At 36.5% G+C, this 26,330-nt stretch overlaps 1 protein-coding gene across 1 annotated transcript; it reads right to left on the bottom strand.

Moving 5' to 3' along the window:
• Nucleotides 1–16,087: 16,087 nt before the first annotated feature.
• Nucleotides 16,088–26,270, bottom strand: LOC132098584 (location of vulva defective 1-like). The gene is made up of 9 exons (XM_059504647.1): nucleotides 26,046–26,270; nucleotides 23,088–23,276; nucleotides 22,740–22,769; nucleotides 22,297–22,395; nucleotides 21,997–22,218; nucleotides 17,634–17,675; nucleotides 17,041–17,076; nucleotides 16,827–16,896; nucleotides 16,088–16,734 (listed from the first exon to the last, which is right to left on the bottom strand). Exons 1-9 carry the CDS (start codon nucleotides 26,116–26,118, stop codon nucleotides 16,560–16,562), a joined length of 936 nt encoding a protein of 311 aa, XP_059360630.1. The 5' UTR covers nucleotides 26,119–26,270; the 3' UTR covers nucleotides 16,088–16,559.
• Between the last annotated feature and the right edge of the window lie 60 nt (nucleotides 26,271–26,330).

Below are 26,330 nucleotides of genomic sequence, written 5' to 3'. Positions count from 1 at the left end.
AAATATATTGATCCTATATATAAAATGCATGCTTACCCTTCTCTTTTAATATCCTGCAGGATGATCAATTAGATGACCCACGCCAGGATATGTCAGGACCTTCAACAGGTGTTGATTTCCTGCCTTCTCCATCATCTCCACCAAAGGTGTAAAAGACCCATATCAAAGATCCAATTCAGATCAGAGGACTTCAGTCATAGGTGAGAACACTACACCAGTATTAACTGCTGTAAGTCAATTTAAAGGGACAGTTCACCCAAAAATCTAAATTAAGCTATTTATTCACCCTTGTGTGACTCTAAATGAAAAAGACATTATTGCTTTGTTGTTCTTTTTTATGGGGACTGGCATTTTTAAGTATTACTGAAAATCTTGACATCTGTGCCAGCTTTCTCTGCCACATTCACACGATGTAATGATAGTAGTGTGAAATAATCTTTCTATTAAGAATTGATTTTTGGTTGTTTTGTTTTTAGTGAATCAGTTGATCCATTTCACAAAATCAGTTAATGATCTAGTCACAGCTTATTTGGAGAAGAATAACAGTAAATTACGACAAATTTAGATTTGTTCCTCATACAAACACTGGTATGACCTTTAATTTTTTGTAATGCTGCACATTTTAATGCATGGTTCATGTCCTTTTTGAAGGTTGAAAGTTATTCACCCATTCACTGTAAATGTATTTAAAGTCCTAAACAGATTTTGTATTTATAGTGTTAGTGGCACCTGGTGGCCAAGGTTGATACCGCATGTTAAAAGGACAGTTCAATATATTCAACCCCCATGACGTACCAAATATGGAGCTAATATTTTGACAAAATGATTTGAATTTGAATTGTGTAAATTTGAATTATTTGCAAGTGTAATCTAACAAAATTGAATTTTAGGTGGTAGTTTAAATTTTATTTAAATATTTTTTTAAACGAATATATAACATTTGGAATTTAACAAATTGAAATGTTTTTATGGCTGAATTTTATAGACATGTATTTTCAAACAGCTAATTTTTTTGTTCTGAATTCTTATACTGCAAATATTCAGTTTAAAAAAATTCAGATTCAAGTTTTCATGATGAAGAAATTCGGAACTTCAAATTCAGTTTTCTAAAATTCAGATCTAAAGGCGGGCGTACACGGTGCGAATTCGGATGGTCGGAAGATCGTATGTCCACGCACACGGCACGAGTGAGTTTATCTGAAAATCGTACGGACGAGATGATATACGACACGATTTTACAACCTGCGAATTCCAGAAGCAATCGCACGAAGTTGATAGACGCATTCGACTTGAAGCACCGCTGCATGCACAGGACTGTATGACATTACAGTAACGCGAGAGCGATAAGAGAGCACACATATCCAATGCATTCGAATCGCTCTCGGCGGTACTTTGATGTCATACAGGTGATCATTCTGTGCAGCGCTGCTTCAAGTCGAACGCGCCTAATATAACTGCTCTCCCTCTCTCATAACTGCATATAAAATATTGATACGAGCCGTGATTGTTTCATAAACGTACAGGTTATTTTTCAGCAATCGGAAACTGGGACGTTTGGTCACCCTGTGTGTGTGTGTGTGTTCTTGTATATGGTTTATAAATATCTGAAATAGGTATTACAATGCAAACATGGTTTGTGAGGACAATTCATGTGCCCTCGTAAACCAAATGGCTTAAAAAAATACTATATGGTGTTTAATAGAAATTTTAAACATGCATTTTCCGTGATGGATAGAGGTAGTGTATGGGGATATGCAGTATAGAATACCGAAAAGTCAAAAAGAGCATTTTGGCCAATTGGGGACTGCGGAAGTTTTCCAGCGCGAAAGTGGTGGTGGTTCAAGAGGTTGCCACTCTCTGACTCTGATCATGAATCGCCCGGAGGTAAGTGATTCTTAAACATGAATGATTTTGTGTTTATATGTTAGGTTAGCGTTCTCAGCACGTGACACATTTCTCGAAGCGGTCTCTGGTGTTTGTTTTAAAGTATATTTTGTGTAAAATTGATCACACATGTGCAGTATCATCAGCTCCTAGATTCTTCTTATCTGGCTCGACTCGGTGTTCAACTTCACTTCTCTCTTCACATCAGTTCAGTCAGTGTACTGTTTGAGTAAATGAATTACTCCGGGATATTGGTTTGTTTGAATTCAGAGGGAGTGTCAGCCACATTAAAAAAGTTAACAGCTTAAGTCATTTGTGGATTAATGCGTATTAGAGATGCGAACCGTTTAAAACGATTCAGTTTCTGAGATTCCTCTCAGAGTGTCAAGATGGGCAGAGGATCACAAATTCCCCCAATGCTGTGGTGAAAAATAGTGGATCAATATCAGAAAGGAGTTTCTCAGAAAAATTGCAAAGAGTTTGAAGTTATCATTATCTACAGTGCATAATGTCATCCAAAGATTCAGAGAATCTGGAACAATCTCTGTGCGTGAGGGTCAAGGCCGGAAAACCATACTGGATGCCCGTGATCTTTGAGCCCTTAGACGACACAGCATCACATACAGGAATGCTACGGTAATGGAAATCACAACATGGGCTAAGGAATACTTCCAGAAAACATTGTCGGTGTAAACAATCCACCGTGCCATTCACCATTGCTGGCTAAAACTCAATAGGTCAAAAAAGAAGCCATATCTAAACATGATCTGTAATGGGGTTGTGTTGGCACAGTGGATAAGACACATGCCTTTGGTGTGAGAGACCCGGATTCAAATCCACTGTGAGACACCAATGTGTCCCTGAGCAAGACACTTAACCCCTAGTTGCTCCAGAGGCATGTGACCTCTGACATATATAGCAATTGTAAGTCGCTTTGGATAAAAGTGTCAGCTAAATGTATCCAGGAGCGCAAGCATTTTCTCTGGGCCAAGGCTCATTTAAAATGGACTGTGGCAAAGTGGAGAACTGTTCTATGGTCAAATCAAATCAAAATTTAAAGTTCTTTTTGGTATACTGGGACACCATGTCATCCTGACTAAAGAGGTCAAGGACAACCCAAGTTGTTATGAGTGCTCAGTTCAGAAGCCTGCATCTCTGATGGTATGGGGTTGAATGAGTGTGTGTGGCATTGGCAGCTTACACATCTGGAAAGGTACCATCAATGCTGAAAGGTATATCCAAGTTCTAGAACAACAAATGCTCCCATCCAGACATTGTCTCTTTCAGGGAAGACCTTGCATTTTCCAACATGACAATGCCAGACCACATACGGCATCAATTACAACATCATGGCTGCATAGAAGAAGGATACTGAAGGGTACTGAAATGGCCAGCCTGCAGTCCAGATCTTTCACCCATAGAAATCATTTGGCGCATCATAAAGAGGAAGATGTGACAAAGAAGTCCTAAGACAGTTGAGCAACTAGAAGCCTGTATTAGACAAGAATGGGATAACATTCATATTCCTTAACTTCAGCAACTTGTCTTCTCAGTCCCCAGATGTTTGCAGACTGTTATAAAAAGAAGAGGGGATGCCACACAGTGGTAAACATGGCCTTGCCCCAACTTTTTTGAGATGTGTTGATGCCATGAAATTTAAAATCAACTTATTTTTCGCTTAAAATTATACATTTTCTCAGTTTAAACATTTGTTATGTCATCTATGTTGTATTCTGAATAAAATATTGACATTTGAAACTTCCACATCATTGCATTCTGTTTTTATTCACAATTTGTACAGTGTCCCAACTTTTTTGGAATCGGGTTTGTACTATTTGGTTCTCCTCATTCACACGTACCCTATTCACACGTACCCTGTATATACCTGCAAAAAATATAACGTGTTACTGTTTATCATTAGGATCAGTTTTCTCGTATTGCTGTCTTGGCATCCTCTACCCCAGATACATACAGCTATGACAAGGCTTGTGAATACTGGTATTCTACAACCGCCTACACACCTTGAGAACAGATTTGAAGCATTAATGAATGTGGGTGAGGAATCCCCAAATGTGATTAAACATGTATCAGATCAGCCGGCAGCTAACACCGCTACTAACAGGCGCTCAAGTTCGAGTAGACAACTGCATTCAGCTCAGAGCACAGCCGAGCCCAGGACCATGATAGTGGACAACTCCATTATCCGAAACATCAGTAGCAGAAATACAACAAAATGATGCCTTCCTCAAGCTACCGTCTCTGATGTGAACAATGAACTTGGTGCAAGAGTGTTTAAGGACTATGTCTACCTCTCCATCTGTCATCCTTCAGTTGTGTGTGCCAAACCACTCAACCTGAATGACAGTATGTCTGCTTTTGAAGAAATTGATAGCAAAATTCTGGAAGAAATAGTACAGCACCTTTAATCATCAGTCTGCTATCCTGACACACTTCCCACATATTTTATCAAAAGGTTAAACTCTTTAGAAGCAGACCTCTTAGAAGTGGTGAACGCCTCACTTCTTTCTTGGACTATTTCAAACTCCCTGAAAACTGCAGTTGTTAAAATAAAAAAGTTAGGTAAGATAAATGTTTACATGTTGATCATTTTGGGGAGAAATATGACCTTGACATGTTTTGTAAGAGTCACTCATGCTCCATAGCAATCCCATTTGCTCTGTGCCTTCATAGGTGCCTCGCAAACTTTAATCTTTGGCCACTAAATTTCAACAGGGTAAATGTTTCATGTCATTATTGTCTGGTTATTTATTTTACTCTGTAAATAGATATACAGGTGCTGGTCCTATAGAGTAGAATATCATCAAAAAGTTTATTTATTTTACTAATTCCATTGAAAAAGTGAAAATTGTATATTATATCCATTCATTACACACAGACTGATATATTTCAAATGTTTATTTCTTTTAATTTTGATGACATTGTTCTGTACAGTTCCTCCTGGTTTGAGCATCTTGACCAGATAAAATAACTCTTTTCCCACTTAGGTATTTGGGTAAGGTAGTGGGAAATGGATGTGTGAAACCTATTGAGACTAAGGTAGAAGCTATTTGTAGCTTCCCAACCCCCACCACTCGTCGTGAATTGTGACTATTTCTCGGCATGGTGGGATATTATAGGAGTTTTTGCGAGAATCTTGCTACTGTAGTCTCCCCTCTCACTGATTTATTGAGTCCGAAAATACATTTTCAGTGGTCTGAGACATGTCAGCAGGCTTTTGAAAATCGTAAAGCTTTACTGGCATGTGTCCCTGCTTTGACAGCCCCAAATTTTGAAAAGTCATTTAGTTTTGCAATTGATGCTAGTGCTTCCGGTGCAGTTCTCTTGCAAGAAGATTCGAATGGGATTCAACATCCTCTTAGTTACTTTCCAAAGATATTTAACCAGCATCAACATGTCTACTCTACTATTGAGAAGGAAGCCCTTGCCCTAGTGTTGGCTGTTCAACATTTTGGGGTATATCTGGGGTAAATTGCTGTGCCAATCATCGTTTATACGGATCATAAACCTTTGGTTTTCTTGAATTGGATGAGAAATCAAAACCAACGATTTATGCGATGGAGTCTCATTCTACAACCTTTCCATTTAGAAATTAAACATGTAAGGGGAAAAGATAATGTTATAGCCGACAGCCTTTCCAGAGTGTAACATCGTGATATCTGCATTGCCTGTTTCTCTTTTTCTTTGCATCTCTAGGGCCCAGAGGTGTTGAAGAACGAAGTGGAGTAGAAGACGTTATTTTTTGGACAACTTGAACCTTTTATTGTGTCATCTCTTGGGTGGTGCTTGACTTTTACTTTCCTTTTTGTTTTTGGATTCGTTGCCAAATCTTTTTGAGGGGGAGGTGTTATGACCCTGCGCTTCCTTTTCTCGCCTGCTGGTGGAGGGATGAATTGGGAGGGTGTGGGGGATTGCCCACCATTGTCGAATAATCTCCTCTAATTGTGGAGAGGATAAAGATGGGACTGATCCTCTCAATTTCACTTCCTCCAGGGGATCGGCAGTCCTCAGGAGAAGTCATCAGCTTAAACTTTTGTTTTGTTGTAGCCTATCAACATGTCCTCACCATTTGGATTATTATTTAAGCCATAGAAATTGTTATATTATTTTGGTATTGTATCATTTTGACACTTCAATAAAGAATCTTGCAAGTCAATCAGTCTGAACATGTGCTCCTATTTTATGTTATGGTCGAGAACGAGCTGGCCGTGACACATAAACTGTCTGCTACACAGATGATGTGCAGAGAGGTAAACAATGTGCAGTGAGGATGAGTTGCATAGCTAGGTTATCTCAAAAAAGTGCACTGTGCAGAGAGTTATTGGGTTACACTACCAGTCTCTAAAGTGCAGTGTGTTTAATGTCCATGTTTAGTAGTCTGATGAGGGAAGAAACTCCTTCTTAACCTCTCCGTTTTTGCCATCAGACTGCAGAAGAATCTGCCCCAACCCATGTTGGAAGCATTTGTTAAGACCACCTTCTTTCTGCAGACCTTTCCCAGGGGCACGCTCCATCCATCCACTGAGAGTCTTTCCAAGGGGCCAGAGCTACTACGCAGGCCCAGTCCACCCTGACATGCAGGTGTCTGAGTGGTTTCAGTAAGTACTGAAGGGGACTGGGAATAAATAAAAAATAAATAAAAAGAATCATTGTCATCCATCACAATCGACATCTTGAGACATTTGTAAGCATTCCTTCTAACAAATAATCTTACAATCAGGCACCTCTCAGGTTTCTTTTTCTTCAGCATTTCTTTGTGGATCTTATAGTAACACAGCTAAAGATCACATGACAAATTCAACTAACGTTGCACACATTTTTACCTGTAGGTGTCACTATTGCCTAGTTTTATAAAACTCAAATACAATTTCCAGATGGACATTCAAAATACATTCCACACCTTTTGTGAACTAAATACCTTTTCACAAAGTAAATGACTGAAATACTTTGCTATATCCAACAAAGTTGATCAAAATATTAAAGGGTGATTATCAGAAAACTGTATTTTATGCAAGCGTATTTCAAGATAAATTTTGATGTCTTTAAAAAAAACAAACAAAGACACTTGGACACTCCAAAAGAACATCAAAGAACCAAACACCAAAGCACACAATTTTTTTGGTTAAGCATGCTGCCACTAGACCGTGTTGCAGTGGAAACATTTTCTGTGGAATGATGAATCACCTTGTTTGGTTTAGTCTGGGTTTGGCAGATGCCAGGAGAACATTACTTGCCTGATTGCATTGTGCCAACTCTAAAGTTTTGTGGAGTCGGTACAATGGGGTACTGAGCTGTTAATCAGTTTATTTTCTTTAGCGCTTTTTACGATTAAAATCATTGCAAAGCAACTTCACAGAAAATATATAAAATATATAAAATTCTACAATAAATAGTAGTAGCTTATCAGTGGTGACTGTCAGTTTATGTGCATATGTGCATAATACAAGACATAGTCAACCAGATGATGAACACTATTATATAACAGCAATTATTATATGATGCAATCACACTTTAGGCAATATTTGTTAGTTCTCTACACTCTCAAAAAGGATGTGTTAATTAATAACACATTTATTGTGTTATGGCTATTTTAACACATTTTGTGTAATTTTAAGTTGATCATGTGTAAAAAAAAAAAAGCGAAAGAGAGAGAGAAACAACACAGTGTGTCCAACACAATATGTGTTAACTATCATCCAATCACATTGCTGCAACGTCACTCCGCACCTCAAGAAGGACGTTCGCGCCTCTTTTTCCATCGATGGTGGATGACTTGGATGCACACATCAGGTATGTTATTTTTTTATTAGAAATTGTAAAATATACATTTTTAAACTATTTTATTATAATTTTTTTAGACGGTCAAATGTGCATTTAGTTAGCGACCTCTACTCTCTGCGGGTATTTTCCGTTGACGCGAGAGGCAGTGTTGAACAAGGCAGCAACCGCGTCTGATATTAACGTTTGTAACGTTAAGTTACTTCAAAAATGATTTTTAATTCTCCTCATACACTTCGGTAAGTTTGTCCCTCATTCTCTGGAGAGGACTTGTTTTTAACGAGTTTTGTTTTTCTTTGTTTGTTTTGTTGCAAATGACATGATGTCTGATAAAACGCTGCAGCTCCTTAACAGGTTTGACACAGTGGTAAAGTTATCACTTTCATTGTTATCTGTCGCATCTCTTTCATTAAAAAATTGATGAAATTGATGTTTAGTTAAATGCCCTTAAACAATAACATGATTTATCAAGGTAACGTTAACGGTAAAAATTTGATTGACTTCGACATTCGAGTACGTCTCCATTTCAAAAAGGATGTGTTCATTTGAATATTTTAACACAGTTTGTGTAATTTCGTGTACGTAATTGACACAAATTGTGTAATTGATAATACATTGGTGTGTAGAAAATTAGCAGGAATAACACACTGTTGAGTTAAAAGTAACACAATACGTGTTGTCCTCAACACAGGTTGTGTTGTTTTCAACATCCTTTTAAGAGAAGCGCAGATCCTGGAGTGCTCAGGGTCTCGCGCTCCCCTGGGATTTTGGCACTTCTCTTAAAAGAAAAAAAAAATTCGAGAGTCCATTGTAATACGGAATTCGGATTCAGAACCGCGTACTACCACACTACTTGTAATATGTTTTACCATAATATATGGCAGAAATAGTTAAAGTAATATGAAGTACCATTTTCATTGAAAATGGACATATTTTAACTGCCTTTTTTTTCTCGAAGGTTGCACCAAAGAACACATGAAGCTGGTCCAAGTAGTCATCAGAAGGTTTGTATATATAACTGAGTGCTGAAATAAAAGCACTCTTTTCAATATTTTTATCACTCCGTTTGAATTTGTTTGCACATTCCACAGAAACTAAAAGTCTGTACACTTGTTTTCAATAAATTAATTCAATAAATATCAGCAAATATATTTCAATAAAATGTAATATGTTTAGGGCGCAGAACCTTTTTTTAACACCTTTAAAAAAAAGGTGTGAGTGAATGTTTATGACTGTGTGAATCATTCATCAGTTCTATTCAAAACTGGTGATTCATTCTGGAGCAATATAAGTGACTTTGAGTAACTGAATCACTAACTCATCTAATAAGAACTACTTTGTGCTTTTTATATTTCCAGCATCAACGTAATATAATTGATGTGGACACAATGCGAGCACTAATTGAAAGCAATAGTTCGAGTATATATAAGGATTATGAAGCTTCAGGAATGCTTTCAGAGACATCAAGAAAGCTCCTTGACAAGATAGGAGTCCGTGCGTTGGTGGAACAAAGTGGATTGTAAGTTTACAGTTGAGAAATTAACTAAAACAACTGTGAATGTGATAACGTATATAGATGTTGAGTTCTTTGAAAACACACTTATTTTTAATAATTTGAACTGAATTTGGTTCCTGTATTTTATTTTAATGTATTATGCACATGTCGAATTGGGTAATTCTTCCATGTTTTGTCTATGTTTTGCTTATAGTTACCCTTGTAATGAAGAGAAATGGATGTTGGCAGAAAGTGTGGTAACACTGTTTCCTTCTCTGAAGATCAAAATGGGAGAAGAGAATGAAGGATTTGTAAGTTGCACTTATTAAAACTCATCGAGCCTACTTTAAATAAATGCAAATTGGAATAGTAAGTGTGCTATGTTAATTAGTTAACAGGTTACAAATCAATTTTAAAATTTAGTGACTAGGTTTTTATTTTTTATTTGTTACCAATATTACAATTACAATAACACCAAAAGTACATCCACTCTGCTGGTTTGCTTGTCACAAATCATGGGTTCTTGTAAAAGTTACAATTGTTATCCTCCGTCTTTCATCCAGGAACATTTCTATGACCCAGTCTCCCACAGTGGACTTATTGAGATGAGACTTCGAAATCTACGGAGGAAACTTCATGATGATCAGTGTCGCTACCAGCGCAAACGTATTCGATTCAGTGATTCCTCTGGTGTGTCTATCAATTTGAAGGTACCTGCTGAAGGGGAGGAGGAGTCCTCTCGGGAGTGGACGACTGTGATCAAAAGGATGAAACCATCTCCAGAAAACCTCAATACCATCAAATTGGGCATGGAAACAACATACAGTAATCACAGGTTATGGGTCGCAAACAATTCCCCAACAGTGAAAGAGATTTTTGGACAATATCCTCGATTTTTAGACATGCCATACTTGGTAAGGACTTTTGTTTTGCATGGCTTTTCCTTATAGCTAGGTATGAATAGACTTGTCAGCAAATAAGGGACATGGCTGGTAGATATTCTGTCCACATGAGTTCAAAATGTTTTTTTTTTTTTTTTTTTACGTTGTTAGCGCACAATACTATTCTTATGGTGAGAAATTCATCTATGCTATTTATATATACAGTCATAATCTGGAAATTCTGTTCCTTCTCTTACATTATCCTTTAAACAAATTTTAACCACACCCCTCCAACCATCAGTTTGCTGCAATCTAGAGATTAAGGTGTACTAAAATCAAGCCCCACCACTTATCTTTCTTCATTCAGTTTAATTAAAATCATAATACTGCCGTAAAGGTTTTTGTTCTTTTTTTTTTTAAACTGTTATTCATAACCTGGAATGGCCCACAATGCCTCTCTGAAGTTAAAACTGCATAAACTTGACTCGAAAAGACTCAATATTTTGTGAACATACTGAGGAAACCCAGTAGTGTTGTGATTATGTAATCCCGTGTTGTAGCTTGACACTGAGTTTGGAAAAATGTTTCCTGGGAAAGTGATTCATTTGAGAAATGCTGCTGATGTAAAACCTTCACATGATTTTCTACAAAGAAAACCTTTTTGTAAATCCGAGATATAAAATTGTTTAAAAATGTCTTTATGAAATTCAAATGACATGTGGATGTTGACTTTGTGAAAATGTAGCAGTTAAGTTTTAAATAAATTTAAAAAAGCTTTTTTGTTTTGCGTTCATTATAACTGGTCAAATAGCACATCTATGACACAAATTGTGTGATTTATGACACATTAGTGTGTTAAATATTTTAACACACTCCCTGTGTAAAGAAGAATAACACACTGGTTGAGTTAAAAGTAACACAAAATGTGTTGTCCTTAACTAGACACACAGGTGTGTTAAGATATAACACAGGTTGTGTTGTTTTTAACACATCTGTTTTAAGAGTGTATGTTGTTTCAGGGTTAGCATCATCTGGGGTCCTCTGAGGGTCAGCATCATCTAATCTCAGGTGTTCTGGATCCAGACTGGAGCTTGTGTAAATCCTAGTTGCATCCCGTGGCAAAACAGAGAAACAAATAGACATAATTAGAGTAGTTGCTGTTCCAGCCAAGTGAAATTAATTAGTTTAACCCAAGCTAAAGAATAAGAATGTGCATTTGATCAGATACAGCTGTAGTCACAAATTATAAGATGCATTATTTGATTGCTTGGCCAAAGAGATACGTTTTTAATCTAGATTTAAACAGAGAGAGTGTGTTTGAATCCCAAATATTATCAGGAAGGCTATTCCAGAGTTTGGGAGCCAAATGTGAAAAAGCTCTACCTCCTTTAGTGAACTTTGCTATCCTAGAAACCACCAAAAGTCCAGTGTTTTCTGACCTTTGTGAGCGTGGTGGATTGTAGCGTGGTAGAAGGCTAGTGAGGTACACAGGAGCTTAACCATTTAGGGCCTTATAGGTAATCATTTGTAAATGAGGTTGTCAGTGCAGATACTGTAAAATTGGGGTAATATCGTCATATTTTCTTGACCTGGTAAGGACTCTAGCCATTACATTTTGGACTACCTGTAGCTTTTTTATTGAAGATGTGGTGTTACCACATCTCATAAAAATATCAGCTCAGAGGGAAGAGATCTACGTAGCATAAACAAAAACGAATAAATAGCGAAGTCGCTCAAATCTGTTTATTCACTCACTCCCAACAGACGTCACAATAATAACGAACATACCAACCCAGGAACGAAATTATACAGAACAGACAACAACGAAGGAAACTAAATACAAATAAAGAAACGCTTGTTTGCTGGTTAGCCCACAAGATCTGTCCATCTCCTTTCTCCTCCTCGTTGACGTTTATACCGTATCAATCAGCCATTTAAATCACGAACAGGTGCGTCCACCGAAGAGAGAGAAAGAGCACGTACAAGCTCCAAAAGGATAGCGCAACGCCAAGAAAAACAAGGGAGGGAAAAAACCAAAGAAAACAGACAGACCAAGCCACCGACCGTAACATGCAGGACAACCACCTAGAAGTGCATTACAATAGTCCAGTCTAGAGGTCATGAACGCATGAGCTTTTCTGCATCAGAAACAGGTAACATGTTTCGTAGGGTTTCGAATGCTGTTTTTGGAACATGGGAAATATGATTTTCAAAAGACAAGTTGCTGTCTAATATAACACCCAGATTTTTGGCTGTAGAGGAAGTAATAGAACATTCATCTACTTGCAAACTGTAGTGTATGAGATTTTGTTTATTGTTTTTTTAGTCATAAAAGTAATATCTCTGTCTTATCCGAATTAATTAGGAGAAAATTATTGGTCATTGAATCTTATACATTTTTAACAGTAGAATATTTTTCCTCATTTCTTTATCACTCTTGCTTTGTTACATGGTGCTCCATCAGGCTCTAAAATGCATGGATCAAGAAATTGCTCATGGATCATTGGAAGAAGCCGCTCTTGCAGGATGTTTTGATACCGTTCTTTATTCATGGCAGTGTTTTAGGGCAGAATTATGAGAGAGCCCACTCCCTCGGTTGAAAAGCAACACCACATATGGATGGTCTCAGGATGCTTCACTGTTGGCACACCACAAGACTCATGGTAGCGTTCACCTTTTAACACAGGATAGCAAACTAAAAAAAAACACCTGTTACAACAGTTCAAATTAAGTTTTGTTTTTAGGTCCACATAGGAATTGTGTCACACTAGTGTACTTTTCCAACACAGCAGATTCACATCCAGAATTGTTTATAAATTGTCCATAGAGGAAAAAGAAGAAAAAATAAAAAGGAACATTAAGCATTTGGTCATTTCATAATTATCAAACAACAATCTCAAAGCTAATCATTTAGCACTTAAAAGAAAGCAATATGCACACAGAATGTGCGAAAGTGAATGTGGTGCAAGTGCGTTTAGGTGTAGTAGTGAGTGAAATGAGTATGTGTAATGGAAGCAGAGAGTACTGACTTAAGTTTGCAGTCATGATGAAACTGGAGAGTGAAACAGATTTTCAGACACCAGGACAGGTGGATGAGCAGCCTATAGTTGTCTCCAGAACAACTTTAAGTGCAGATGATCAGGCAGTGCCACATTTAAAAGTAATTTGGAACCTCACAACGCACCAGATATCACTGGTCACAAGAAAAGCCAACTTTTGAACCAATGGCTACCTTTCCACATTGCAGGGTTCTCCAAGCCATCACTCCCACACTACTGAAATCTTTTCCAGATGACACGATTACTAATGTATGACTTACTTCCTTATATACTCTTTCGTTCTGAAAATTGAGACGCTCCACCCCAAACACGCAAAGTGAAAAAATGAAAGTAAACTGAAAGGCAAACAGCATTTTCACTGCGGCCGCCACACCTGAAGACTTATCACTGCATTCGAACCTCTTTTCTTGAAGTTCTTGATGATCTGGTAAATGTTTCGTTCAGCACAATTTCCTTGCATGTGAACACATTTTGATGCAAAGCATTTTTTTCTTTGAGGGTAAACATTGCTAACAAGAACACAATGATTGGAAGCGCTTCTTCCCTCCTTTTATAGCAATCAGTCTGCTCTTACAATCTAATAAGTATGATAGTAATTAACCTGACTAAGTACTCAAGAAAGTACTCATTCACACTTTCACAAGTGCTGTTGATATGCACTTTTGAAAGTCAATTAATGTTAATTAATGTTAGCTGGTCCTTTTGTGTGATGGTCCAAAAACAATGAATTATTATTAATATAATTTTTGTGTGAAAAGTAATTTTGTGCAGTTATTTAAAATGCATCTGATCACTCTACACAATAATCTAGAAGCAATGTGAATGAACACCACAACAGCTTAAGCAGCTTTGCAATAAACTGTATATTTGGACATCTGATCATTACACCATCACAGACTTTAATGACATCACATTCTAAATAATGGGTTAAGAAAACACCCCCCCCCCCCTGCCACTTAAAGCAATCACATTTTGTTGCTTTGCAGCCTGAAATGAAGTCCTACACAGTTTTTTGTTTTATCCAGCTGTATAACAACTTATAACATTCAAGTGAAAAATAGACAACATGCCAGAAAAAATAAATAATAATAATAATAAAAATATAAAAAACCGGGATCACTAATTTGGAAAAAGGATCACCCCCTCTTGAAAATGAGTAAACTCAAACAGTTATAGCTAATCACATTTTGGCACAGAGAGCCATTTGACTTTCAACTGTGATCTCCTGTGGTCATTATGATTAGCTCAGCATGAAAATAACTTTCATGGAGCATTTCAGCCCTTGATAGTGCAACTGAAGCAAACAATCAACTACGGGTGGAAGGGCACTGTCAAAAGATCTCCAGGATAAAGTACTGGACAGGCACAAGTCAGGAGATGAATACAAGATAAATAAATAAATAAAATCAGAGGCTTTGTCAATGCCTAGAAGCACAGTGAAGTCTGTTACTAAGAAATTAAAGGTTTTTGATTCAACACAGACCCTCCATGAATCAGGATGTCCCTCCAAACAGGATGAAAGAGCCACTAGAAAACTGGTAAGAGACCTCTGAAGCAGTTGTAGGAATTTGACAAATAATGGTCATTGTGTGCATGTGACAACAATATCACAAGTTCTCCACAAATGTGGATTGTATGGGAGGGTTGCAAGAAAAAAGCCACTCCTCAAGAAAGGCCACGTGCAGCTTTGTCACAACGCACCTTGAAGATTCTAAGGCAGATGAGACTAAAATTGAATTATTTGGCCTCAACACCAAACGATATGTCTGGTGTAAATTCAATACAACTCACCATCCAAATAACAGCATTCCTCCCATAAAGTATGGTGCTTCTAGGCATATCTGCAGCAGGGACTGAAGCACTTGTCAGGACAGAAGGAAAAATGAATGGGGCAAAATACCATCAAATTCTTGAGGGAAATTTGCTGCCCTTTGGCAGAAAGTTGTCAATGGGAAGAAGGTTTACCTTCCAACATGACAATGACTCCAAAGCACATTACTGGTTATAATGAAACTGTTTTTGTTTTAATGGAAACTCTAATGGTCCCTTTTGGTCTCTACTGTTAATTGGTCTCCGTCTGTTGATGGGTTTTGTTAAAACCACAAAATCCTAATGTAATTGTAACACAGTTTGTAAGTCGGGAAGAAGGAGATGAGAACCGGTGAACATTCAAACAAAAACTTTAATAATGAACCCAAAACAGCTAACTAAACTCAAACTAAACCAAAACACAAAATAAAATCCAGGCCTGGTCCTCTCTCGTCCTTTACTGTCGTAACTTCCCTTTGTATATTTCCGGAGCTCCTCCATTGGACTCAAAACTGGTGAGTGGCACAGGTGTCGGTCGTTATCAGTCTCACTCCACCGGCCTCGCTCCATTCCCACAGCTCTCGGCCCAGCCCCTCTGGTCACATACCCCCCATCGCCCCTCGCAGGCCAGGGGGTACTCATGAGACTGCTCTCTACCCCCGATCACGGTGGCCGCAGAGTACCTGGGGGTAAGGACAGACAGACGAGGCGAGAGAAAAGGAAGAAAATAAAATTGTTCCGGTTCCCAGACACACTGCCGCTCATCCTTGGAATGCTGCTTGGAATGCTGTGCTCTTTACAGCACCAACATGTGACAGATATAGAGACACAAGTGTGCTTGCATAAAAATGATTTACATTGACTGACAATTTTTGCAGTCACATAGTTTAAATACCAGCGTCAACCAGAAATTGCTGATGCTAACCATCTATAAATTTACTACATGAGAAAAACCACTGAGAAACACTGGTCTAAAAGTTGCTTGTGCGTTTTGTCATTGAACAATATACATACAAAGACCATGGATTAAAAACAATATAAAACTTTATTCATTTTATGAAAATATTAAAAGAGTATAGGGTGAGATTAGGCACATTAGATGGAAGTTGATCAAATATGTGGTATTTAATTTTGGCTGGTATTTTTCATGGAATGAAATTATTTGAGTATCCAATTGAAATCTGGTCTAAACGACTGTCCACACTGTGCATCTCAACTGTTCAGATCATATTAATGCATATCTGCGTTGGTTTATGTGTCAATGTTGGTTTGTCTACACCCAACCAACAGGGTTTGCAATACTGATGATGTCTTGCAACATGACAACATGTTGCCACTTCACTGGATTATTACATCTTATGTTATGATTATTACAGAAACATAGGAAGCTGGAATACACAGCTTTATTCCATGTTATTGTCTCTGCTGGTCTCTGTGTAGACCAGCAGTATATTGTCATTTTCTTCTCGACTTTTACCTTAATTTATTTCTGCAAAGACATTAAGCATGTTTTCTTCAAACGATGTCTGATATGTTTTTGTTTTATGTGGCATAAGAAAGTGACAAAAAAAGAAGCTATGCAAAATTTCTATATGGGTTGACAATCTGAACAAAACTTATAAGCAGTCTGTCTTATCATGTGTCCACACATTGTGGTTGATTTATGAAAATTTCTAAGTCTTCTTTGGAATTGTCAGCTGGTGCACTTTGTGGTACAGATGTGTAGGAAGTGCAGGCAACTGAGTTGGTAAGAATTATTTCGTTCCTGTTTGGATCTGCATTGTTCCTGTTTTTTTGCCGATTTCTTGACCTGTAGGTTGGAGGATGAAAACAATTAAGGCAGAAGCTGCAAAAAGCCTGTAAGTTGAAGCTTCAAACCATAATAGATTTTATAAAACAAACCTCCACCATAAAAGCATTACTGCTACTATCAGGCAAGGGAGAATTATGCCTGTAACTCCACCTACTGTTGCTAAATGTTGATAAAAAAAAAAAAAAGAAACTTTCAAAATACAATAATGAGCACAGAATGGAGAAATATTATATATTCATATGTTTGTGTGTGTATTTTTATTTATTTATTTAAAATAGATTAACAACAATGCATGGCACTCACATTTATAACCACTGGAAAATGCTCCTGACTTGTCTCCTAAATGAAAGAGATTTGATTGGTTTGTTTGTTTAAAAATAAAAAATAAAAATGTCATCAATTTTTCACACTAATGCTGTTCCAAGCTATAGAGCTTTAAAATAAAAACACCATGAAAAAAGCCCATGATTTCTGTGCTATATTCCAAGTCTTCAGAATCCATTGAACAGCTTTGTGTGAAGAAAAGACAGAAAGATGTTGTTCACTGAAAATCTTTCCTTGACCATAGCTCTAAAAAATAACATTTTATAGTGGTTTTCTGCCTTTTGGGAGCTTTGACAGCCCCTTAAAATTGTATGAAAGATGTCACATATACCTACAGAAAAAAAAGTGATAGTGAAGAAAAAGAATGCATGAATGCTGTGGCATTCTTTCCAATGCATGAAATTGGTTGAGAAAATGGCCAGAGTTCTAATTTACTTTCAAGAATCCCCTCATTTTTTCATTTGTTTAACAGGTTATAGTCCCTGCATAATTCCTAATTTCATCTGATTGATTTTAGATAATTGAAGTTAGAGAATATTGTCTCTATGGATGACTACAAGCAAATAAATTACCTTCAGAATCAGTAGTGGTTCTAGTAGTAGATGCATTGCCTCCTAATAAAAAAATGGGAGAAGGATAGAATTATGGTGAGAGGCAGTGAGTTTTCACAGAATGAGGGAAGTAGTATATGTCCGAAATATTGAAATAGTCATGAACAACTCTCTAATTCATGAATCGCAAGCCAACATGTGTTAAATGGGTTAACTGACACTGCCATTGATGTCGTGTTGTTAGTCCTGTTAACATGTTAACAATGAAAATTGGCATGACATGTTTTGAAACAATACTTTACTAACATTACAGAGCGACTTAAAGTAAATCATTGTTTTATAAAATAATGGCATAAATTATAAAAAAGGTTGCCCTATGATGGGACCTATATATAGGTATAGTTCAACCAAAAGTAAATCCTGCAGTGTGATCATCTGTAGCTTATGACTTACTATTGTGTAACACTAAAGGACAGATTTAGTAAAGTGCTCTTACACTGACAGTAGTTGGTGATCATGTCTGACCAAATATCATCATAAAAGTAGTCCACATGAGTTTTATTCCAAGTCTTCTGAAGTCTTCTTCTGCAATGTTTCCACAATGTTTTTAACTAGCTGTTTTATGAAAGCCGTGTTCAGCATCGACTTTCATTGTATGAAAAAGAGTACAAACCCGATTCAAAAAAAGTTGGGACACTGTACAATTTGTGAGTAAAAAAGCAATTGAATAATTTACAAATCTCATAAATTTATATTTTATTCACAATAGAATATAGATAACATAACAAATGTTGAAAGTGAGACATTTTGAAATGTCATGCCAAATATTGGCTCATTTTGGATTTCATTAGAGCTACACATTCCAAAAAAGTTGGGACAGGTAGCAATAAGAGTCTGAAAAAGTTAAATGTACATATAAGAAACAGCTGGAGGACTAATTAGCAACTTATTCGGTCAATTGGCAACATGATTGGGTATAAAAATATCTGCTCAGAGTGGCAGCGTCGCTCAGAAGTCAAGATGGGCAGAGGATCACAAATTCCCCCAATGCTGCGGTGAAAAATAGTGGAGCAATATCAGAAAGGAGTTTCTCAGACAAAAATTGCAAAGAGTTTGAAGTTATCATCATCTACAGGGCATAATATCATCCAAAGATTCAGAGAATCTGGAACAATCTCTGTGCGTGAGGGTCAAGGCTGGAAAACCATACTGGATGCCCTTCGGGCCCTTAGATGGTACTGCATCACATACAGGAATGCTACGGTAATGGAAATCACAACATGGGCTCAGGAATACTTCCAGAAAACATTGTTGGTGAACACAATCCACCTAGCCATTCGCCATTGCTGGCTAAAACTCTATAGGTCAAAAAAGAAGCCATATTTAAACATGATCCAGAAGCGCAGATGTTTTCTCTGGCCAAGGCTAATCTAAAATGGACTGTGGCAAAATGGAGAACTGTTCTGTGGTCAGACGAATCAAAATTTGAATTTCTTTTTGGGAAACTGGGACACCATGTCATCCGAACTAAAGAGACAAGGACAACCCAAGTTGCTATCAGCGCTCAGTTCAGAAGCCTGCATCTCTGATGGTATGGGGTTGCATGAGTGCATGTGGCATGGGTAGCTTACACATCTGGAAAGGTACCATCAATGCTGAAAGGAATATCCTTAATATAAGGAATATCCTTATAAGTTCTAGAACAACATATGCTCCCATCTAGATGTCGTCTTTTCAGGGAAAACCTTGCATTTTCCAACATGACAATGCCAGACCACATACGGCATCAATTACAACATCATGGCTGCATAGAAGAAGGATCCAGGTACTGAAAAGCCAGCCTGCAGTCCAGATCTTTCACCCATAGAAAACATTTGGCACATCATAAAGATGAAGATGTGACAAAGAAGTCCTAAGACAGTTGAGCAACTAGAAGCCTGTATTAGACAAGAATGGGACAACATTCCTATTCCTAATCTTGAGCAACTTGTCTGCTCAGTCCCCAGATGTTTGCAGACTGTTATAAAAAGAAGAGGGGATGCCACACAGTGGTAAACATGGCCTTGTCCCAACTTTTTTGAGATGTGTTGATGCCATGAAATTTAAAATCAACTTGTTTTCCCTAATATATTTATTTATATATAATATATTTTCTCAGTTTAAACATTTGATATGTCATCTATGTTGTATTCTGAATAAAATATTGAAATTCGAAACTTCCACATCATTGCATTCTGTTTTTATTCACAATTTGTACAGTGTCCCAACTTTTTTGGAATCGGGTTTGTAGTTTGGACATTCTGTTGCTAATAACTAATTTTGCATTCCTTCAAAAGCCAAAAAGTTAATAATAATAATAATAATAAAAATTTTACATAAGAATTAACAAAAACTTTCTTTGGGTAACCTATAACTTTGCTTACCAAGATCTGCACACAACATGAGGTGGGATCTCAAACACTGTTAGTTTCATGTTCATCATATGTGGTTAGTTATATACATTGCATCACCCACATTTTTGAACACAACAGGAAGATCTTGTTAGTCGTCCTGTTGTCATGGTTTACATCCTGTCATTTCAAATTCAAGTTCAGTACTGCGGTCTCAATATAACAAAGACTCTTTGTGGTAATGTAAGATTGTCAGTGACTCCAAACTCAAATCCCATGTCATATTCAGTCATCATTTTAATTAACATTCAGAATTTAACTTCAGAAAATTAGCATGCAATGCACTAAATAGGTTTTATTTGAACTCTTAATTCATATTGAACAGCAGATTTACTAAAAATGAACTGCGGTCACTAAAAGTGTGTTTTGTATGTTTTAACTGTGCTGAATTCATGGTGCCCAATTCACCAAAGGAATTACATAAATCACAGAAAAAATTGTGATGAAACCAATTTGCACCAGGTAAATGACAAACATACATAAAAAAAAAAATCCAGTTTTTTTAAACTGAAACAATGAAATTCAAGTTCAAAATATCATTAGGCTAAAATGAAGGAATTGCCAATATCTTTTACATCAATTATCATTGCCACGATTGCTGGCACTCAAACACTACTCCTATATTTCCCACCTGGTTTCAACTGATAGCAATTAGGGCTTGCCCTGACAAAAGATTTTCCTAGCCGACTAGTAGTCAACTAAATGTGCAATTAGTCAACTAATCCAAATTTGATATTAACTGAATTAAATATATACTGGGGGATGGGGAACCAAACCATAATGGGGCTATAATATATAGCTTATAAAGCTATATGTTAAGCTTGCAGCAAAGCACCGGCAAAAGAAAAGACAAAGTGTTAGGGAAAAAATAGCAAGGAGATATTGAATAATTTATTAATAAAGTAGTGTTTTCACAGTTGGATGCTGACTCGCCATCCTCTCTGCTGTAAAGTGGACACATCTTCAGAGAGAAATACAACGTTCATATGGATTACATAATCATAGAGTATTTGTTTTTGACTTGAATTGGTTCATTTCAAAATAGACATTTGAAGCTTTGCGTAGATACATTTCTCATGTCTGTGAGGTAAGTAGCCTATACGTAGCCATAAGTAGCCATATTTGAGGTCGATGAATGATACGTGGACATTTGGATATCATCTGCCCGATATACTGTAATTACCCCAAGGACCAACCTTAACAATCTGTCCATCATGGACACAGGGATTTTTTTCTGCGACAAACCGACTAATAAAATTTTAATTGACTGAGCCTCTACTAGTCGACTATTTTTTAGTTGACTTTTAGGGGGGCTGCCCTAGTTGTAATAGTACAGCACAAATTGTGCCAGGCAATTTTTCTGAATGAAGTGCAATCTGTACTGAGTTTAAAGGAGTAATGTTGGTTCAAAAAATTATTTCAATGACTTAATTTAAATATTGACAATGTAAATGCAGTTTCAGCTTTGTACCCAGTAACCTGGATTGTGATGGTTGGTAAATAAGATTTAGGTATTACACTGATTTTTCATGTGCAGAAAGGGGTTTAACAGTTTAGTGAAGTGTTAGAACATATATATCTACAGTTAATATAGCTTGAGCTTAATGAAGATTAATATTGAAATTCTGTCATCATTTATCATTTATGTTTTTCCAAAAAATGACTTTTTCAAGCTAGTCTTGCTTTTGAAGTTTGAATATGTATGAGTAAATTAAGAGCTTGACAGCTCTTGGTCATTACAAGCTGTATGGAAAAAAACAGCATGAACATTCTGCTAAATGTCTCCTTTTTGGGTTCTGTTGAAGAAAGAAAGTCATATTGGTTTGGAAAGACACAAGGGTGAGTACATCATGACAGATAGTTATTAGTTTGTGTTAACCATTCCATTAAAGTTAGCCCCATGCACCTTAACCCATCGTAGCAAATGGCTTCACCTGTTGTTGTAGAGAAAGAGCCTGACGGGGTATTTGACGATGTTTTTGCTGTCATATATTCTCTGCTTGTGAAGCTGCTGGATGTTGAAGTCGTAATCTCATTGGTTGTTGTAGTAGACTCCACCATTTTTGTTGTGCACATCAGAGTTGACAGGCTGGTAGTCCTTCTTGTTTTGCTTGTGACAACTTTATTTGTTGTTGTCACAGCTATATGTCCTGTTGCTGAAGTGTCATGCAATTACCTTAAATCAAGGCCTACCCAAAAAAGATCAACACATACATGCATAAATTGACATATACCTGTGGTTGCTGTGCTTGTGCCATGAACTGTGGTATTACTTCTTGCAGCTCTTTCTGTGGTGGATGATGTGAAATGTTGAGGAGGGAATGGGGTCTTTGCTGATGCAAAAACATAATACAGGACACTTTAGTCACCTTGGTGATCAAAGGGGGATGTGTTTAATTATTTTTTGTTGTTGTTTTTAAAATACTTTTCATATCCAGAGACAACTTAACAAACTATTCATAGGTTAATTCTCCTAAAAAAACACACTGTGGTTCTATCAAAACATTGCTTGGTTAAGCATTCCAACACAGTAACCAAGCATTTTTAAAAATGATATTCCTTTGGGTGAGGCCTGTCTGTTGGTGTGACCAATGTTAATGCATTTGGTATTGAGGTGCATAAAATACACACATCACTTTTCACTTCAACAACATATACAGAAAAAGATGGCACTTACTTGAGGACACACGTGGATTTCTGGGATCAGCTGTAAAGTAGAAACAATAAAATCACTACATTTATCACCTGATATCTGTTAGGATGTAAAATTAAACCAACATCTTTATTTCAGAATCAAGTGGGGTTTACAAAGAGATTTTGTGCAGTCTGTTTTTGAACATGTCTGATATTTTACGCAAATTTTACAACAAATTGTTCTAGCAAGAAGGCTTGTGTTTCTGTGTGACTTTGTGCTTGGACCAACTTGAAAGTTTGCGATTTAGCTAAAGTAAAAACAAGGGGGCGGACATGTCATGCATGCCAGTCTTGTAATGTCAAGTATCTCTTCAACAAACAAGACTCTTACGTATGCACTTCAGGGGAAGGGCAGAGTGCCAGGATATGATGCCATCTTTTTCAGTGCAGTTGAACTTGCGGGATGTTCCTGCTTTCCTTACATAGCCCTTTGCACACTCAACGTGAGTAATCTGACCGATGCTATATTTTCCTTGCTTAGGTATTGTGTTGGGGATCCGAATTGGGGTTACACAGACACCTAAGATAAAGTAAGAGTAATGTCACTAAAATATCACATATGCAAACAAAGAAATTCCTGGATAGAATCAAATTCATCAACACATTGGTACATATCAAGATCTGTAAAAACATTAACCTAATGGAATGTGTGTTAAAAACAATAAGTTTTGTTTAACTTACTAAGAAATAAAGTTGCTTTGTGTTGTATTTCACATTTTGAAATACAATTCAGCTTTCTGCCATCAGGTAGGTGGATATGCATATAAATGGCACCTATTAAGGGATCAGAAACTTGGCCCACCCGCAGTGATACACTGTGCTATTTCTGGGTGTGTGTACAACCTACAGATCTGCATATACTTCTGAAGGATCTCAAAGTTTGAAATGATCCAGGATTATTTTAGTCTGAGATTAAGTTTGGGTACACATTTCACCACAGATTCTTCCATGATCCTTTCACAGTGTGAAGCCAGACAAGACATCAATTCCACAGCCATTTGGTAGTGTTTGTAACGTAGTTCAAATAAGGAAGAAGTCCTTTACTGAGACTCGTGATCTTTTTTTTTCAACAATATATAGGCTATTCCAATTTAGATGAAAACATTTGATGTTTTTATTAACTAAAAATAATATTTTAACTGCAAGTTGTCATTTGTGGTGACACAACTTCCTGTAACATCGGAAATTCCACATCCTCTTTTTTTTCGGGGTTTCCTATTATGCTACCTCTAAATCTATAAAAAAAATGTTCTGAATATTGTTTAACTTTTAAACATATATAGCCAAAATAAATGATAACTATGATATTCTCTGTTGCGATATGAATAATTCTGGTTATTCTGATAATTGAAACCAGGCACAAACCCAATCTATTTTTACTTTCATATGCTAATCTACAAGTCATCACCATTTTTTTCTCTTAGTCAAGACAATTAACCTCAGAGTATGAAAAAACATTAATTATTAACAGAATGGTTGACTTAGAAATGAATCGTAATTCATATGATTATTGATTAAAATTAATCATGATTATCAAAATTAATCATAATTAATAAATTACAATTTTTGAATCCCAGGGACACAGGCAGTGTCCTCATAAACCACCTTCATATTGTAATACCTGTGTCCTACCCAAGTCATTATACAAATATCTGTCCTCATAAACCACCCCAAACCAGTACACACACACACACATACTTCCCCGTAATTCAAAAGGCTTTAAAATATATACAAATGTTAGTTTATTTGAAAATCTAAAAAGTTTTCTGCAACGGGTAGGTTTAGGTGTAGGGTGATAGAAAATACAGTTTGTACAGTTAAAAAAAAAATTACACATATGGAGAGTCCCCATAAACAACCAATTCACATGTGTGAGTGTCCAAATAAAGGTATACATTTACACAATGGATTTAGCAAAGAAACCTTCTTATGTACTAAAGGATACTTGAGCTGATTGTTCAAAAATTGCATGGATATTCTTCAGAATGATCCTTTTGTGTTTAACATAATACAGTATATAGGTTTCAAACTGAGCACATAATAGCAGAAATGATATTTTTTATTGGGAAATATTACCTTAATTTAATACCTAGAATAAATATTGTAATGTAACAGTTTAAACTTCCAATTTTTGAACAATCAGCTCAAGTATCCTTTAGTACATAAGAAGGTTTCTTTGCTAAATCCATTGTGTAAATGTATACCTTTATTTGGACACTCACACATGTGAATTGGTTGTTTATGGGGACTCTCCATAGGCGTAATTTTTTTTTTAACTGTACAAACTGTATTTTCTATCGCCCTACACCTAAACCTATATACCCGTTGCAGAAAACTTTTTAGATTTTCAAATAAACAACATTTAATATATTTTAAAGCCTTTTGAATTACGGGGAAGTATGTGTGTGTGTGTGTACTGGTTTGGGGTGGTTTATGAGGACAGATATTTGTATAATGACTTGGGTATGACACAGGTATTACAATATGAAGGTGGTTTATGCCTGTGTCCCTGGGATTCAAAAATTTTAATTTATTAATTATGATTAATTTTGATAATCATGATTGATTTTAATTAATATTCATATTAATTATAATTCGTTTCTAAGTCAACCATTCTGTTAATAATTAATGTTTTTTTCATACTCTAAGGTTAATTATCTTGACCAAGGGAAAAAATGGTGATGACTTGTAGATTAGCATATGAAAGTAAAAATAGATTGGGTTTGTGCCTGGTTTCAATTATCAGAATAACCATAATTATTCATATCGCAACAGAGAATATCATAGTTATCATTTTTTTGGGCTATATATGTTTAAGAGTTAAACAATATTCAGAACATATATATAGTTAGTATGCATGATGTACTTAACGGTTGTTCTATTCCAGCATTTACTCCAACAGCATTTGTCAAAATTTCTCCAAATTCCAAGCGTGAAAAAAAAAAAAAAAAAAAATACCTCGGTATTCAAACAAACAAATACATTGAGCAAACTGTAAATAATATAATTATTATTTCCATATTGTAGGGGAATCTGTTTCCACTATTTCATAGGCTATTCAAGTTAATGTTCCTTCTCCGGTTTCTTTTTTCAAGACGTGGTTTCGGTTTTTATCTCGAAGGCTCTAATTCATGGAGAACGTGCTTTAGCCAAGCAATTCAATTTATTAGTAGAGTCCACGGTTAAGAAGTAACTCAGAACCCCATCTTAATATGTGCGATATGAAATAACACTCTTCAGGTTTACTCAACATATGTGTATTTTCCCGTAATGATGATCCAAAACTTACCGTTTGCTCTGGCAATATTACTCTGATATGCCGCCATTATGAAAATCAGTTTAACGAGAATATGCATGTCCATTTATCCCGGAGAATTCAGAGGGTACGCCGACTGGTAAATCCACACGAATGTTTATGAAATAACAGCGCCGAGCACAGAGTTGCGACATTTGTACGCGTTTCAGAGGAGACGTCACTTTCTGTCTTTCACTTTCACTTTTTGGAGGCGTCCGTGCCAGGTTCTTGAAGGAAATGCTTAAAAGGCACTTACACTTCAAATGGACTTGTACAGTA

The sequence above is a fragment of the Carassius carassius genome, chromosome 22 (assembly GCF_963082965.1).
Source record: "Carassius carassius chromosome 22, fCarCar2.1, whole genome shotgun sequence".
Taxonomy (NCBI): Eukaryota; Metazoa; Chordata; class Actinopteri; order Cypriniformes; family Cyprinidae; genus Carassius; species Carassius carassius.
Note: the sequence above shows the minus strand (reverse complement) of the source record. Positions and strands in the feature narration are given on the sequence as shown.